The sequence below is a fragment of the Erigeron canadensis genome, chromosome 8 (assembly GCF_010389155.1).
Source record: "Erigeron canadensis isolate Cc75 chromosome 8, C_canadensis_v1, whole genome shotgun sequence".
Classification (NCBI taxonomy): Eukaryota; Viridiplantae; Streptophyta; class Magnoliopsida; order Asterales; family Asteraceae; genus Erigeron; species Erigeron canadensis.
In genome coordinates this window covers 19,900,249-19,918,855 of record NC_057768.1, presented here as the reverse complement: position 1 = coordinate 19,918,855, position 18,607 = coordinate 19,900,249, and the positions used below count along the sequence as shown (strand labels likewise).

The 18,607-nt window shown below is 34.1% G+C and overlaps 1 protein-coding gene across 1 annotated transcript; it reads left to right on the top strand.

Annotated features, from left to right (window-relative positions):
* The first annotated feature begins 8,268 nt into the window (after positions 1-8,268).
* LOC122610385 lies at positions 8,269-13,793 on the top strand. Its single transcript, XM_043783376.1, has 5 exons — positions 8,269-8,620; positions 8,857-9,438; positions 11,367-11,907; positions 13,552-13,607; positions 13,672-13,793. The coding sequence occupies exons 1-5, from the start codon at positions 8,269-8,271 to the stop codon at positions 13,791-13,793; spliced, it is 1,653 nt and encodes a 550-aa protein (XP_043639311.1).
* Positions 13,794-18,607: the final 4,814 nt, after the last annotated feature.

The following is an 18,607-nucleotide window of genomic DNA, read 5'->3' as shown; positions in this document are numbered from 1 at the left end:
TATTAGCCCGCATGTACTTAAGAATACTTTTCACAACAGTTCACTGATCCACTCCGGGATTTTACTGATATCGGATAACAATCTTTTGAGCGAAACACAGCTTCAGGTCTAGTGCATCTTACCGCATACATGATAGATTCTATAGCCGAAGCATAAGGAACTCTTTGCACACGCTCTACCTTTTCAGGTGTAGAAGCACCATTCTTGCTAGATAAATTAAGTCCTTCTTGCATAAGCAAATTCTCGCGCTTAGAATTTTCCATCTTGAATCTCTTCAAGATCTTATCTATATGCGCACTTTGACTTAATCCAATCAACCGTTTACTTCTATCTCTATAGATTTTGATTCCAAGTATGAATGCTGCTTCACCCAAGTCTTTCATAGCGAAACACCTTCCAAGATAAGATTTAACGTCTTTCAACATTGGAATGTGATTTCCTATTATCAATATGTCATCGACATACAAGACAAGGAAAGTAACATTACTCCCACTAGCTTTGCGATATACACATGGCTCATCAGGATTCTGACCAAAATCAAACTTTTTGATTTCTTCATCAAACTTTTTATTCCAACTTCTTGATGCTTGCTTTAGTCCATAAATGGATCCGGACAGTATGGACTTTGGCTCATAAAAGGATCTTGAAAGAATGGTTGGCTAGAATGAAAGACTTCCGAAATATCATCCATTAAATTTGAACTACTCATGGGTGGGCCTTCGTCAAATTCGAAACAGCTATCAGCTGGGACCTCATTTAGGTCAAATTCGAAACATCTATCAGTTGGGACCTCATTTAGGTCAAATTCGAAACAGCTACGCCTGGCCGGCTCATTAGCCGAGTTAACAAAATCGGGAATAGTTGAACAACTATATCTTGTTGAGGAAAATTCGACACGTCTTTTTTGTTGCGATTCTTTGGTCGTCCACGGGTATTTTTTTTGAACTCGCGGTTCCCGAATGTCGGTTGTACTTGGACTGAATATATTCTTCAACTTTCTTAACCAGCTCTTTCTTCCATCTTTGGACTTCTTGTTGTAGTTTTCTTTAAAATATTCCAGTACACTCCCACAACTAACATCATCATCTTCCACAGATGTTGCCGGTGAAAAATCTAACTTTCTCCAAAAGATGTTAATTGAATCCAATGAAATACATTGACCTACATTAAAAAATAAGTAAGTATTGTATATACAACTTTTAAAGAAATGTTATAAAAATAAATCTATCGTATTATACTTACCTGAATTTATATACTTCGAAAGTTCACAAGAACATGGTAACCCACAACTGTTGCGAAGTCGGCAATCACAATCTGAAGGGTCTACTTGATGATAATTCATAAGAATTATATTGAGAGCTTCATTGGAAACAAAACCATGCAACAGTTTGAAACATCGTAGATTGTGCTTCTGATAACGGATAATTCTACTTTTTTTCGAAGCTTGCTTTGATCGCCGTATGTTGAGACTGAACCAGACGATTAATACAACCCACAAGTTCATGCAAAGTGCATGTTTTAGTTTTTAAATATTTCTTTAGGACCGCATGTTGACTTTCTACTCTATTGTTGTTGTTATTTCCAAAATTGAGATGTCGATCAATCCACACAGACACAAACATTTCTTTATATTTTTCCAACCAAGTTTCATTCAAATACTTAAGAACACCTGAATGGTAACGTAAAGTTGTATGAGAAATATAAAAAAATAAAAATATACGTTGGTTGATTAAAAAAATGTTAAATGCGAATATAGAAAACATACGTGAATATTTTGTCAAAAATGACTGAAGTTGATTGTAATTTTCCGTGTAAGAATTCATGGTTGTAGACTTCTCTAGTTTACTCCATAATTCATTAAAGTTGCTCCAATCACGTGTTGACTTGATAGTTTGCCTACAGTGGTCGAAAATATTCCGACTGATTTGAATTCTACAAAGTAGTTGAGCTGCATCTGGGAAAATCTCTTTGCATGCATTTACTAGAGCCAACTCTCTGTCAGTAACTATAACACGTGGGTGCATGCAAGAGTCTAAAGTCAACTTAAGACAATTTAAGACCCATGTATAGTTAGTTGTCCTTTCATTTTGTAAAAATGCAAAAGCTATCCAAAATGTCTTGTTGGTCGACGTTACACCAACAATCTCCACAAAAGGCAAATTGTAATAGTTGGTCTTGTATGTGGCATCGATAATCAACACATGTGAAAATGCACGCCAAATACTGACTGATGTTTGATGCACAAAGAATAGATTTTCTAGCTCGTTCGAAGCAGTTGTAGAAAATTCGTAAACATAATTATTAGAATGCAAAAGAGCCATGAGAACCTGCATTATACGTTTGAATGTTTATAATAAAATGACAAGATTTCTAAAAATAAAAATAAAAAAATAAAAATAGCCATGAGAACCTGCATTGGAGAATTGCCTACTTGCTCGGCCATGCGAAGTTTAGTGCGTGCGTTGTAGATCGTACTCATTGTAGACACATTACTTAGATTCATCTCCTTGATGATTGCTAAAATATCACGTGGAGGCATATTCATCGCTGTCAATTCTTCAACCAAACTAAACTAATCTTGAGTTAACCGTCCTGCATATGGATGACCCTCCATATCTTGTAACGGGCGATGGTTATGTTCATCACATATGACTGCTAGAGTCCAAAAATTATATTCATTTGAATATTTTGCTTCTAATTCGAATGGACAGTCCGTTTTTCTTGTGCGGGGAGCTCTAATTGAAGTCGTCTGTTTATATTTGCCGCCATGATCACACATGAGTACAACTTTATATACGAAACTACTAAGATAACTCTTCGATCTTTTGGTGACAACGACAACACCAACAGAGTACGCCACATTCTTTACCCAATTCATCAATTCTTTCCGAGAGCTAAACACCTAAAATAAATTATATCGTGTTAGACTTTATTGAAAGAATATGAAATTTAAGATATATAAATCAAGTACTCTAAATAATAAAAATACAATAAGAAACATATAAAGATAAAGATAAGAAATGCATTAATAATAAAAACTCTTCAATTACATAATATATTAAAATATATAGTAAATAATGTATATATATATAATATACCTTGTTAGTGAAAAATTCTGGTGTACTCGTAAAAATTTATTGTCTTTTCCATTGGATAATTTTGCAACACCTATAAAAATTAAAAATATTAAAAATTCAAAGTATAGTCCTACAATTATTATTATCATATTAATAAGAAAAATAAATAATGTAAACTGATTAAACATAACTAAATATATCCATCGACAATTTATAAAAATCATCTTTATTAGTCCTACAATTTATAAAAATCATTTTTATTAAAAATTTCTTTAAAAAAGATCATCCCATATATAATTATCTGTATAAAAAAAACATTCCCCGCACCCAAAAAAAACAATCGGCCTCTCATTCTCTCCATTATCCCTCCATTCTCTCCCCCCAAAAAACCTCTACCTTTTTCTCTCCCCCTTCCAACCGGCCGCTGGCCACCACACTCTCTCACCCACCAAAAAACGTCTCACCCTCGTTTTCTCCCTTCTTAGATTCGGTGGTTGGTGGTGGTGCGGTTTGGATTCGTAAAGCGGCGGTTGGTGGTGGTTGCGGTACAGATCGTGACCGAAGTGGGGGCAAAGTGGCGGTTGGTGGTGGTTGTCGTTTAGATCCTTCTCAGATCCGGTGGTTGGTGGTAGTTGCGGTTTAGATCGTGGCCAGAAGTAGGGGTTACGCGGTGGCTGGTGGTGGTTGCGGTTTAAATCGGCCTGAATTGGGGGTTACGGGGTGGCTGGTGTGGTTAGTGAACGTCGCCGGAGGTGGGTGAAAGTGGTGGCGGTTGTTTTTCAGATCTTACAGTGGCGGCCGGAGTTCGTCACATGTGGTGGCTGGAGGTGGCGGATAGTGGAGACCGTTTTCAGTAAGTATAGATACACATATGACAATATGTATACAGATATGCATTTAAAGATCAAATATTATGTCGCCGGAAAATAGATACTTGCCGGAATTTTTGCCGGAAAGATTTATGTATGTACATGTAAGAAATTAACCTGCACTTGTGATTGTAAATACTGTTAATTTGTTGTTATTGTTATTATTGTAATTTGTTTAGTGAAAATGATTGTTTTAATTCACTATTTATAGTGTATTATATTTGTTGGTAATCTATGTATTTAATTTTTGTTTTGCTATCTGTATTTTATGGTTCCAAAATTACAATTAAATTAACTATCTTTTTAAACAAAATTATGTTTTCAAAATTTTGACTGGATTGAAGTGTTAGAAAGTTTTGAAGTTATCCTTTTAATTGTATCTAATTGTTTCAAAATTGCAAAAAAATTTGTAACTGAACAGTTTTTTTTTTTAATTTTTTAATTGTATCTTATATCCCTTTTTATTTTTATTTTAAACAATTATTTTTAGTTTTTGATTGTATCTTATATAATGAAAAGGTTTAGCTTTGTGATTTAGTTTCAGGTTGCAACTATAAGTGATCATGTTTACAAGGAACTCAAAAAACCTACATCGTATTATGGTATCTTGTGTTTTTAACTGAATTTGCATGATGTTTTTATGTCTGTACAAAATGCCACACCAAGTGTCGAAAGAAACATAGTAGACAAACCTTTATTGACAAAGCGTACACAATAATAAATAGAATTCATTCAAGACTGAACTAATGAATATTGATTGATCTTTCAAAAAAAAAAAAAAGGTTTAGGATTATATTTATACATGTTTAGAGTATATGTATATTTTAGATTAAGAAAATATGAAAAGAGACAGGAAAGTAATCTTGAAATCTGGTTCCAACATTACAATATTCAAGAAAGAAAGATGATAAAATTCACATGGTCAAAAGAATTAAATTCTGACAGCTTTAAAAAAAAATTAAAAACAAAAAGAAATTGGTAGGTATAATACAACTCATTTGGTACGTATTGCAGGTCAAAGCATTAACATGATGTATGCGGACGCGGTTTCACAATCTCACCGGTTCACAATAGGGATCCTCCAACCGTTCCTCGTGTCGATCCTAATTTTAGTACGAAGTTACGTAACGAAGGGACACAATATTCTACATTATTGCATTGTGATGTTTTGGAGCACGCCACGGGCCTAACTCTAAAACTTGGAGTGAACTAGTAAATAATACATATCCATTATAATTGATGATTTGCCATTTAAAAAAATACACAGAAAGAGTATATAAAAAGGATTTAGTTATAGTTCATAAGGCTGTGGAGTCGTTTAATTTTTATGGGCATACAGATTCACAACTCAATATGAAACTCAAACATATCAGGTTTCATGTGAAGCAATGAAGAGAAGATTCAAAAGGTCTTGAAGAGGAAGAAATGGATAAAAGTAAGAAAGTGTAACACCCCGCTAAAGCGGAATATACGGGATGCACAGACAAGTACAAATGCACACAGTACAAGTTCAACACAGCCATTAAGATTAGTCAAAGATCAAGAGAACAAAGTCATTACGAATCATAATTAAGTCTAGATCAGAAGTACGAATGTTATTACAGAATATAACTGAATCAAAATAGTCAAATTCATGGGACAGAACAATTGTCTCATAGAACAGTACTTGAGCTAGAATAGTAATAAGGCCTTCGTAGCTCCAGGACTTGTATGCACGAACCGTCACCAAAAGGATGAGCTTAGAACGGAAGACTCTTATGCTAAAGACCTAGTACCTAGCCTGAAAAGCATGTAAGTTCAAAGGTCAACTACGAAAGTAGTTGGTGAGATTCACATAAAGTACTTTATAAATATACATAAGTCTGATATGTATAAAAGTCTAGTCAAAAGTCTGTATGCCTGTCAAAAGTACCTTGCTGTAATAACAGTAGATTAGAGTCCGTAATGTACTTAATATGTATGTCTATTATTACTGCTAATCTGCTTGGCCATAACGAGCTATGATAAATCAGGGAACTCATGCAATCAGAAAGTATATAAGTACGAGCTAGGTCAGAACTGGTGACCAGAGCATGTGATCAGAACAGGTGATCAATAAGTCTAGGTAATATGCATTCTCCTGTCCTGAGGAGAATGAGGATGGGCCTACCCTAACAGCGCTGTCCATAATACCTACGGTCCATTCCCAGAACAGGTGGGAGATGAATTGATAGCAGTAAATCATAGGTCTCGTACATAGACAATAAGTACATACAAGAATGTATTCAAGATCCTGCCCATTCAAGATCTAGAACACACATTTAGAAAATAAGTATCATAACATAAATAGTCTGTTTGTAAATAGTCTGTCTGTACATAGTCTGTCTGAAAATAGTCTGTCTGTACATAGTCTGTCTGAAAATAGTCTGTACATAAATAGTCTGTCTGTCTCAAGATAGTACGTAGTACAGTCAAGAAGATATATATATATATATAAGTCTGTATATATATATAAGTACAAAATAGTTTTCATGCTTTTCAGTCCCCGATAAAGAACTTAAAAAAAATGTACGAAGGGGAAACAAGTGAACTCACAGTGATCTGGTACAATATATAGAACTAGTACAGTGAACAAGTACAAAGATAGATAAGTATATCTATCGGGATCCAATTACGCCTTGCCGAACTCCTATGCACATAATAACCATATAGAAGTACATGTATTAGTCTAAGTGATTATTCAAATCACAAATGTCCTTGGTGAACTGATGATTTGGTCCTTTGAACATTTTGACTCAAAATAGTTTTAACTGAACTTTACGTACATGAACTGAGCGAAGGTGAGCCTTAAGTCTGTTTGAACTGAACTTGAACGAATTTAGACATTAAATTCGTTGGACTGAACAGAACGAAGTTAGACATTAAATTCGTTGGACTGAACTGAACGAAGTTAGACATTAAATTCGTTGGACTGAACTGAACGAAGTTAGACATTAAATTCGTTGGACTGAACTGAACGAAGTTAAACCTTAAGTTCGTTGGACTAAATTCGTTTTGAACAAGATAATTTCGTTTGATGCAGAAGGCATACGGACATAACACTGAACTTAACAAAATCACGAGTTTTGAAGATTAAGGCATGTTACGACCCAAATTTGATCGACACAAGTCTAAAAGTTTATTTTTAATTTCGTCAAAAACATAAGATTTGTTGTTGTTACCTCAAAACCGATTACAGAAACACGTTTTGATGATTACAAGGAAGCTAATGATATCAATGATTTCACCCAAACCAACCAAAATCAGGAGATGAATTTAGTGTGTGTTTTAAGGTGTGGGGAGTGAGTGAAGAGAGGTAGGAGGTGATGAATAGTAAACTTTTAGGGTTTTACACTTTCTTTATATACCTTACCATAAAAAAAATGAAACTCACAACTACAAGGACCATTTTGCAATTAATTTGAGCTGAGCTCTTTTATGAACCTTTAACATTTATGAACCGAACATATTATATTATTGAGCGTAATCACGAACTCGTCGTACAATATTAATATTTAGATCAATTTGAAGTTCATATAAGCTCATAATGAACATCTAAAGTACGTCTAGAACTCATATAAGTTAAACTGTCTGGCCGATCCAGTGGCATATATACGTTTCTAAGAACTTAAATAGAACATTTCTGGGACGGTTGTTACAGAAAGAGTTAGAGGAGATTGTTTTTTTATTAGAAGAAAGGGAGATTACTGAGGAGGAGAGTTGGATTCGGACTGAGTGTTTGAAGAATATACTCGATTTGGAAACTGCAAAAGCAAAAGATTTAAAACAAAAGTCGAGAGTCAAGTGGGCGATTGACGGGGATGAGAACTCTCGATTTTTTCATGGGTTTCTCAACAAAAGAAGATCGGTCAATAGCATCCAGGGTGTTCTGATTAATGGGAGTTGGGAGGATAGGCCAAAGCATGTTAAAAAAACACATTCACAACTACTTCAGAAGCAAATTCCATGAAGACTGGGTCAGTAGGCCCAAGTTATCCAGTTGGACCGGGGCATCCCTAAACTTGGAAGAGGCGGCTGGTCTTATTAAGGAGTTTACCCCGAGTGAAATTAAAGTTGTTGTCTTCGGGTGTGGTGATGACAAAGCTCCGGGACCTAATGGATTCAATTTTAGATTCGTCAAGCGGTTTTGGCATATTCTGTAAAATGATTTTGTTGACTTATTTAACGAGTTTTATGTTTCAGGAAAAATCAATAGAGGGTGTGGCTCCTTGTTCATTACCTTGGTTCCTAAAGTGAAAGACCCGGTGGAGCTCAGTGATTATTGACCTATTTGCTTGATTGGGATGATCAATAAGGTTATCTGTAAAGTTCTCTCAAATAGACTCAAGAAAGTGTTGGGTTCAGTTATTTCTTCTAATCAAACAGCCTTTTTGGGAGAGAGGAACATCATTGATGGACCTCTCATTCTCAACGAGGTGATGCCGTGGGCTAGAAAAAAGAACAAGAAGATGTTTGCTTTCAAAATTGATTTCGAGAAGGCGTATGATAATGTCAATTGGAAGTTCTTGATTTCGGTTATGGAGTGGATGGGATTCCTGTCCAAATGGTGTAAGTGGATCTATGGTATCCTCGAATCCGCTAGAGCTGTTGTCCTCGTGAATGGGTCTCCCACCTTCGAGTTTCAATGTCACAAAGGTATGAGACAAGGTGACCCCATCGCACCATTTTTATTCACTTTGGTGATGGAGGCTCTGTCGGTTCTTTTCAAGAATGCCATGGAGGCTGGCTCCATTAGGGGGTGGAAATTGGTAGCGATCGAGTCACTATTTCCCACCTCCTATATGCGGACGATTGTATGATCTTCGGAGAGTGGGATGAGGGTAATCTGAATAGTGTGACTAATCTGCTAAGGGTGTTTAACATTTGTTCAGGTCTGAAAATCCACTTTGGTAAATCTAGTTTGTATGGGGTGGGAGTGGATAATAGCGAGTTGGTGGAGATGGCAAAAGTTGTTAATTGTGAAGCTGGTCGTTTCCCATTTACGTATCTTGGGGTGACGATTGGTGCTAATATGAATCGGCTTGCTAATTGGCGTTTCCTTTTTGATATCTTTGAAGCAAGGCTTTCTAGGTGGAAAGCTTCTAGTCTTTCCTTGGCAGGTAGGGTGACTATTATTAAATCAGTGATGGAGTGCATCCCGACTTATTTCTTCTCTATATTCAAAGCACCGGCGGGAGTCATTGAAGGGCTCGAATCTATCATGAGAAAGTTCTTATGGGGCAGCTCGGAGGATGGTAGGAAAGTTCACTGGGTATCATGGGACAAAGTGGCTTCCCCACGTAACAGGGGAGGTCTGGGTATTAGTAAGCTTAAGGAAACCAATGTAGCTCTCCTTAGCAAATGGGTTTGGAGATTTAAGGCCAAAACTAACAGCCTCTGGAGGAGAGTCATCGCCGCGATCCATGACACTAAGAGGGGCTGGTCTATTGTTCCCTACAACAAATACATCCCAGGTACGTGGTCTAATATTATTAAAAGTGTTGAGGCTGTGAATATCGGAGGTAAAGGTATAAAGAACTGCATAAAAGGTGTCTTAAGAGATGGGAAGGAAATTAAATTTTGGGTTGATCATTGGTTGGGTGATGGCCCGCTCATGGAAACTTATCCTGATCTCTTTAAGCTTGATGATGTGACTAACTTATACCCATTACCCACATCGTTATTGGCCATTTTACTATATGTTTTTAGTCGTTTTTGTATGCATTTGGCGCGTTTATGGTGTTTGTTAGTGTTACAGGCTCTAAACAGGTTACGCGTCCATTTGGTACCTTTTCGGGTGATTATTGGCCAGGAAGTACATTATGTTGATGAGAGTTGATTTGAGTGGAAGATACGGCAGCATTTGGCGAGAAATCGAGATCGAAATAAGTAGTCTCTATATAAGCTCGTGACTGCGCCGCAGTCCTGATCCACGAAAATTAATGGGCAAACCCCCACTGCGCCGCAGTGGGGATGGCTAGGATTTGACTGCGTCGCAGTCTGGTTAAGAAGAAAGGAGGTCGTGGATTCATACTGCGCCGCATTGGTGGTCACACAAGCCACTGTGCCGCAGTCAGCCGAAGTCAAGTCAAACAACACCTCACTGCGCCGCAGTGAGGGAAGTCTCAACCCCACTGCGCCGTAGTGGGTGCACGGGAGGACAAGTCTTTCCTTGTTTCTGCATCAGATTTTGGAGGGGTATATAAACAAAACTCTAGGTCGAAAAGCAAGCATCAAAACTCTTTCTAGGAGCTGCTCTACAAGGGTTCTTCTTCCTCCAATCAAGATTATTTCTTAGGCGGATTCGTCGAAGATTTACGGGCACCCATCTAGATCGTATCTACTTATTGTCTTGCATTTTATTTTCCTCAAACGATTGGTACATCATGTTTCTCTTCTATTTTATTCATTATTGTGAATTGATCATGAGTGGCTAAGCGTTTAATCATCCACCTTGATGAAACTAGACGGATAATGTGATTGCAATATTTTTAATTCAAAAGGGTTTATTTAATTATTGTTGTTCTGTGATCTTGATGATATTAATTCTTTTCATTAATTAATTTCGATATTGGTTGCATATGATTCTACGTTGGTGGTACCAGTTGAATGTGTATGTGATTTTAAAACGGTTACTTGTCTATAAGTGATTATCACTAGTTCATGAGATAGTGAATATCGTCTTAAGAAAAGATTAATTTTGTCAATGTGATTGATATCGGTTGGTGGTACCACGTTATTGTCACATAGGTTCAATTGATAATTTGATAGTCAATAAAACTGATTGTTAGAAGAATTGTCTTGGTTTTGGTGGTACCGGCTTGGGTAATTCGACTAGTAGTTAGGTGATTCGATAATTTGTTCATGGTTGGTGGTACCACGTGAGTAGCTTAATCTTGTCACGATTATCTTTAAACTACAGAGAATTTGTTCTTCATTAAATGCAATCACATTTGAAGTCGAGGGAAGTCAGGGTGGATGACTTTTAATTATATTGTCTGAAGTGTTCTTTTTAATTCATGCAATTATTTTGCAAACCCATTTACTTAATTTGTCAAAAGGATTTTCGAAGCAACACCCGTTTTCCAAACCATTTTACAAGCAACTAATCATTTCCCAATCCCTGAGAACGAACTCAGACTTACCTCTTAACTATATTACAAACGATCGGGTTCACTGCCCGTGAGTGCGTAGTAGTCAGTTTTTAGGTAGTTTTAGTTTTATAAATTTAAAGCTCGATTTTGCACATCACTTGACAACGATAAAAAGGCCCGGCTATGTCACAGATTGGTTAGATCTAATAATAATGTGCAAGTGTGTTGGAATTGGTCGAGTCAACCAAGTTCTGTTAATGCGCTCAGCGAGCTGGTTAGGTTGTCGGAAGACTTGGTTAACATTTCAGGTATTAATGGCCCTGATAGGTGGGTTTGGTTGGGATGGGATGTTGGGGTGCTGACTGTTAAAGGTGTGAAGGACTTTCTCAGAAGCAATGTCGATTACGGGGATAGTTATGTCTTCAAGTGGTGTAAGTGGGTTCCTAGGAAATGTAACCTTTTCATGTGGAGAGCTCTGTTGTATCGCATCCCCACCATGAAGGCTCTGTCGGATTGGAAGTGTATCCACGCGGGTAGCACTGTCCTGGACTGTGTGTTTTGTGGAGAAAGTATGGAAACTGTCGATCATCGTTTTTGTGAATGTGTGGTTGCAGCTAAGGTGTGGCATATGGTTCAAGGCTGGTGTAAAACGGATCCTTTCTTCGTGTTCAAGCTTAAGGATCTCATGGACATTCATGAGAGGTCGAGAAAGTCCAAAGAGGAGAAAGAGGCTCTTAAGGGAATCATTCTGATCGGGTGTTGGAGCATATGGAAAGCGAGGAATGAAATCAAGTTCGAGAATGCTTCCCTCAATATCAACAATCTCCTACAAGGCATTAGATCGATTGGGTATCTTTGGTTTAAGAATAGGTCGAAACACATGAGTATCTCTTGGAAAGATTGGTGTACTTCTAAGATTGTATAGCACGATATTGTAAATTGTATATATACACCGCTGACGTTTTGCCGGGGTGAGTATGAATGAGATCATTACTTTTCAAAAAAAAAAAAGGTTATTTGTTATATTACAAACAGATACTCGTATATTGACCACTCATTAATTAAGCTGTTATTAATTATACTAGTACAGAATACTTTAGTCATGTAGTAATTAATATAGCCTTTCTGCAGGATTGATACCATTCATTTAGTTGTTATTACATGAGGTATCCTCAAAAAAAATAGTAATATGATCTTTTAGTTATTTGTTGTAGTACAAAAAACACACATAGAGACCGGTTATAATGGGTATAGAGACTTGTTGTACAACCCGTCTCTATAACTAGTGGTCTCGCAAATAAAGACCGGTTGACAACCGGTCTCTATACTTCATATAGAGACCTGTTATATATATACAAACTGGTCTCTATTTTATTTTATTTTTAGCAAAAATAAATATAATTAATATATTAATCAATTTCATATTAACCAATTCCCAGATCTAAAAAGTTACCAATTCACATATCTAAAAAGTTTCAATTTACAACCAATCTTCATTCAATTCAAACAATATAAAAACATTCATCAATTCATACTATGTAAACAAAATAAGAAATCAAAATAATAAAAACAAACTAATATATGTGCATAAATCATGCAAATTGTGCTCCTATAGAACCTGCTTCTTACTCCATTCTCAAACATATGGTTGCTTAATAATAATCAAAAAAACATTCACAACTTCAAAGTTCCTACAGAATAAAAAAAATAAAAATAAGATTAGATGTGTATTCATATAAGTAAATAAATTTAGATATGTATTTATGTGGTATACTATAAACTTCAAATAAAAGTATAAGATTAGATGTGTATTCTCAATTTCGCTGGTTATCCACCAAAGACAACAAAATTTCTATCTTCAACTATGGAAGCTAAATCTGAATCTTGTCCAGCCAATAGATCTGAAGTATCACAACATGTAAATAGAGAATAATTATAATCTTAAAGGTAACCATGAATACTAATTAATAAATAGTTAAATCTGAAGAAAAAAAATGATTTGTAAAGAGGAAAAATACTAGTTTACGATCTTAGATCTTGGAGCTCGCCAAAAACTCTAACAACTATCACAGATCTTGTCAGAAAAACCAATTAATATTCATGATTTGTAAAGAGGAAAAAAAAAGGGAAAAAACAAAGGTCACCTGGTTTACCAATAAAAATCCGGCCAGCGGAGGTAAGTGAGGTGGTGGTGAGAGTTGATTTGTTTGAGAGATTAACACTATATTCTTGAGTTTTTATTAAAAGAAAAGAAAGGGGAAGATTGGATAGGGAAAGAAATGATAGAAAATTATATAAGAAAAAGACATTCTTGAGTTCAAAAGAAAACTAAAAGAAAACACCGAGTAAAAACAAGTCAGTCAACAATCTTCATCATCTTCTTCATTTAGGTCAACTTATTCCCACCCCCAAATCTCAACAAGCATCAGTCGGCATTCAATGGCTGATTGGTTCCCCATTTTTTCCTCAATTCGCTATCATCTCAACCCTCAGATGCATTCACACTCTTCCTTCCGATCCCCTTTCCCCTGACTTTACTAAAGAAGCAGGTATATATATATATATATATATTATGTCTATTATCAAAAGGTAATTGTAATTTTTTTTTGGCAGATGATATGCGGGCATTGTTACTCAGAGGATATGAGGTAATTGGAGCTTTGATTGTTGGTGCAGCAACCTACTCGAATGTCAACGCCTGTGGTCGAGATGCCATAGATACCTCAAGTCGATGAATGAAAGAACTTTCCATCCAAATCAGGCCAAAAGTGGCCGGAAAGTTTTTATATCAAAAAGCCCTAAGTAATCCTTTCCTTCACTTCCTTTTCTTTTGGGAAAAAAAACTCAAGAATACAAAAACACTAGTTTTCTTACCCTTTCTTTTCTTATCCATTACAAAAAAAACTCAAGAATGGAGTGTAAGGGGAGGTGGTGGTTGGGCTTTTTTGACACTGACTACATTCAAGATCTCAAATGGGAGATCAGTAAAAATAAGTGTTACTTATAAAATATTAGAGGATAGGAATAATTTATAGACCAGTTAATTAGAAAGGAAAAGGTATGTAAAATTTTTATGTTTAGAGACCAGTTTTCTTATAATCAACCGGTCTCTATTCTTAATTTTTAAGTGGGGCCAAATATTTCACCGATCTTTATACACAGACATATATAGAGACCGGTTGTATAAGTTTAAAGACCACATTTTTAGAAAATAACCGGTCTCTATTCAATTAACAGGTCTCTATTATTAAAATTTTGTACTAGTGTGTATTAGAACTAACGTATCTACCTTCATTAATTAGCTAGCTAATGTTATTTGTACGGATCCAGATATAAATTATGAACAATAATAATGGAAAGTATCTCATAGCACAACATCGCTAGTGTTATTTCCTTTGGCTTGCATTAATTAAAAATACATCAACAGCTTTGGTTTCTAAGCAAAATCTTATGTTTTAAGTTTTAACCATTAAGTTTGTAACTTTTTACGTCCGAGAGCTTTGAATACGCCTACAACTAATCCTAAAGTTTTGCAAGTTTTTATTAACAAAACATAGGATTTATAAGCTTTCATGAAAATGGATCACCCGGCCCATTTTTTAGCTGGATTTAGGGCCTATAGAGTTAACATTGTAGGAATTGGCCTTCCATCTGTTACCCATTCATTTCTGACGGTTTCTAATATTGAACATATTATCATAGGGAACATAATAAACCTAGCTAAAACCACCATTTTATTTATTAAAAAAATACAATTCAATACATAAAAAAAAAAAAAAAACGGACTCCTAAAATAGAAATTAAAACAATAATAACTAGCAGACGCTATAGGACAAATTAAATCAACGGATGGTTGACAAATGAGATCAACAGACGCTATAGGACAATATCACAATAATCAAAATTAAACTTTAAGCTAGTATTGATTTCACGTAAGCAGATCTGGAAGTTTTGATAAATATTTAATCTAATACGTAATAATAATGTATTAGCAGACGCTATAGGACAAATTAGAATGTAAACAGATCGATGTGATATTTATCATATTTTGAAGTTTGATTTGATGTAATTGTATTTGTTATAGTACGTAACTTGTACTTAATTTTTTTAGCCACTTGGTAGATTATTAATGAAATAAGGCCGTTAAAGAAAAAAAAAGCTTAAAATAAGTAACGTAGTTGTAGATGCATCTGCATTCACAGCAAATTTGGAAGTTTTGATAAATATCTAATATAATAATAATAATAATATAATAATAATAATAATAATAATAATAATAATAATAATAATAATAATAATAATAATAATAATAATTATTAGAAGACGCTAGCCAAACAGATGTGAAAAAATCAAATAAGCATCAACGATATAATAATATCATAAATTATTTTTGGAACAGATCTTTGGTTGAATAAACGTAACTGGGTTTGATTGAATAATTTGGAACTCTTGATTAACGGGGTGGCTAGTGAATTTTTTAACTGAGGTTTTATTATTAGTAATAATTTATTACTACAAGGAAATCATTTATAACTAGACTATTATACCTCTACGTTAAATTAGTTATTTTCATATTTCATCTTCAAAAGTCAAGAAACACCTAAAATTATTCATCGTCTTATTTCTTCCGTATGAGAACTCCAATAACACAATCTCAATCATGATAAAAAGATGTTTTCCCTCTGGATGATTTTTTCCTTGAAAAAAATTAGTCTTCTCAAATGGAATTGATGAAACAACATGCTTTCCCAATAGTTATGAAATTTTTTTTTATATCTACACCCTTTCTTGTGTGTGGATGGTGAGGGGTTAGATCTAAATTCATGCACCTTTAATTTTTCCATCTTTTGGTAAACTTGATTTCAATACAATAGAAATTATTTTATAAGCAATTGAGGAATATATTCAAAGAAAAAAATGTGTTTGTATATGTAATATATATTTGATTTTGATGATTTACTAGATGTGCAAAGCATTTGTATTATGTGCATTTACAGCAGGAGTATAAGTACTCGCCGAAGTCAATTGATGAGACTATCAAACTTAAAATTGGGTAAAAAGAACATAAGGGCATAATAGTCCATTTGGATAAAACTTCAGTGTATGAATAAAAATATCAGTGGAAGAATCAGCTCCCTGAGGGGGTGCTTGGTGCCTTGGTTAGACATGCTTAGGGGTGGTAATGGATATATGATAATAAAAGATTATGCCTGACTACAAATATAGGAGTTTATCAATATTAAATATGGGTAATGGATCATTATAGAGTAAATTCTGAGTAATAACTATCATCATTCAATCCCACACTAACTGCATATTCCGTAATTCTCATTTTTACATAACAATACATGATGTAGTTATCAAAGTGCTTGTCGTATATATTATACATACCTACATATATTAACATGAAAAATCTACTCCAAATATTATATTACATTAGTCATAATATTCGTACGATGTACGATAGCTATATAGATTATAAAATAAAGAAGTTTGAATATGCCACATACATAATTCATGAATATGAAATAAACCGTGGTTATAGTAAATCGGTCAGCGAAACTAAAGTATAATAAACAGTAATAATAAATATAATATATGTCTAGTTAGAGTATTGGATATAACTTAAACTTTTTCAATTACATCAAATTCAAAACTTGTAAGCATAGTGGATAATGGCAAATAGTCTTGTGATTTCAGATCGTAAACTCAAAATTATAAAGTCTTTATGTTAATAACTAATAGGAGTTGAAGAATTGAAAATGAAAAAGAGACAATTTTATTAATGAGAAAAAGATTAATCAAATAAGCTTATAATGTGTTTTGTATTTATAAACCAAAAGTTAGAACTTAATTCTAAGTCTAATAAAAAATTGAATCTATATACAATTAAAAAAGCTGATCTAATAAAATAAATAAATTAAAATGACACATGTCAATCAAGGATTATGCCACGTGTTGTTTAAAGAAAATATTAATTCTGTTTTAATTTATTACTAGATATTAACGATTTCTTTATAATCCATATTTTAATAATATATATTTATCCAAATGTGTATAATCAATAACAGTATTAAATTACACATAACTTTTAAGTATATATAATTATACATTATTGATGATTGGTACACGAAATATAGATATAATTATAAAAATATTTAAATAAGTAGTTATTTATTATATTTATTTTTAATAAGCTTCTTTACATTGTATATATTTCTAACCATGCAAGATCAAATGTAATAGAAAACCCATTGCATTCCTTTAGTATTTATTTTGCCATTCCCATGTCCATTCTTTTAATTGGGATTTCCTCAAGTTACTTAATTTGACTATTCAAGTTGGGTAAATCAGCTTTGATTTAAAATCAAGGGATAAGATTAAAAGATCATTTTTTAATCTTAATCCTTGACTTTAATTTAAGGCTTAAAATTGCTTTAACTTGACCCACAAGTTATTTGTAACTTGAAAGAATCTCTTCCCAAACCAAGTTTGGAATTTTTGCTTTTAGAGACAAGCTTGTGTAATTTTTAGTGTTAAATTTATATCACAAAATACCTAGCTATTGTCCACTACACACTTGTAGCCAGTGTACCCGTTCGTATACAATATATTGACTTGGTAAGTACGAGGTCGAACACAAGGACTTTCTAAGCAATTGTAAAAATAAAGTGATTCAAGCAAAAGAAAGGGGTTTTGTGACCGAATTGCCACTTTGCAAAATTGAACTAAGAAAATGATTAAATCTGGTATGACCGGGGCAGGGCTCATCCTCAAATGATAGTAAAATTGATTTTTTATGACAATAATAATTAAAAGGACAACTATTTGGATCAGCTCACATGCCAATCATCGGGTCTAAACATTACTTGCATCTGTTGAACGACTTAAAAGGTAGTCAAGATGAACTTCCGTTATACTTGAAACTTTAATTGTGCTAAATATAATTATTGCTCCCACGAATAATTTCTACTCAAAACATTTAAGAATTACATACCTAAGTAGATTTTTATGATTTAACCTTTTTTAGCTTTCTCTTGAACTGCTTATTCGCCTAATCAGATCCCTCTATCATAAGCGTTTACACACTCAAAATGAATTTTATTGTTTAAAATCTTTATCGCTAGTTTCTCCCGAACTCCAACGACTTTAGGTTAATTAAAGACCGATTAACCTTTTCATAAATCAATTGAAAATGACATAGATTTCTCCTGAACTTCTAATTACAATTATCAATCAATAAATATAAAAGAGGAAAACAATATTTAAACTCAAATAAATGTGGATCTTCGATTAAACATAAAAGTCTTGTTCAACGATTGCAAGTAACGTTAAATCGACCCTATGACATGTTCACTACCCAAGCGGGTGTTGAGGGATTTAGCCTCTCATTATGAAAAGATAAAAACAAGCAATAATATATGAAAACATATTGTACCTAATGTAGAAATCAATTCAAGAATGATTAACAATTGCTAAATTAATCTCCAATCGTGTTAGCGATCTTCCAAGTTGATCCGTGAGTGAAAAACCCATGAAAATATGCTTA

Bases quoted from the DNA above. Each gene is read 5' to 3' on its own strand.
- LOC122610385 (XM_043783376.1), top strand. From the start codon at position 8,269: ATGATCAATAAGGTTATCTGTAAAGTTCTCTCAAATAGACTCAAGAAA. The intron at 8,621-8,856 runs GTATGAGACAAG...ACATTTGTTCAG, and splicing joins CGAGTTTCAATGTCACAAAG to GTCTGAAAATCCACTTTGGT. The intron at 13,608-13,671 runs GTATATATATAT...TTTTTTTGGCAG, and splicing joins TGACTTTACTAAAGAAGCAG to ATGATATGCGGGCATTGTTA.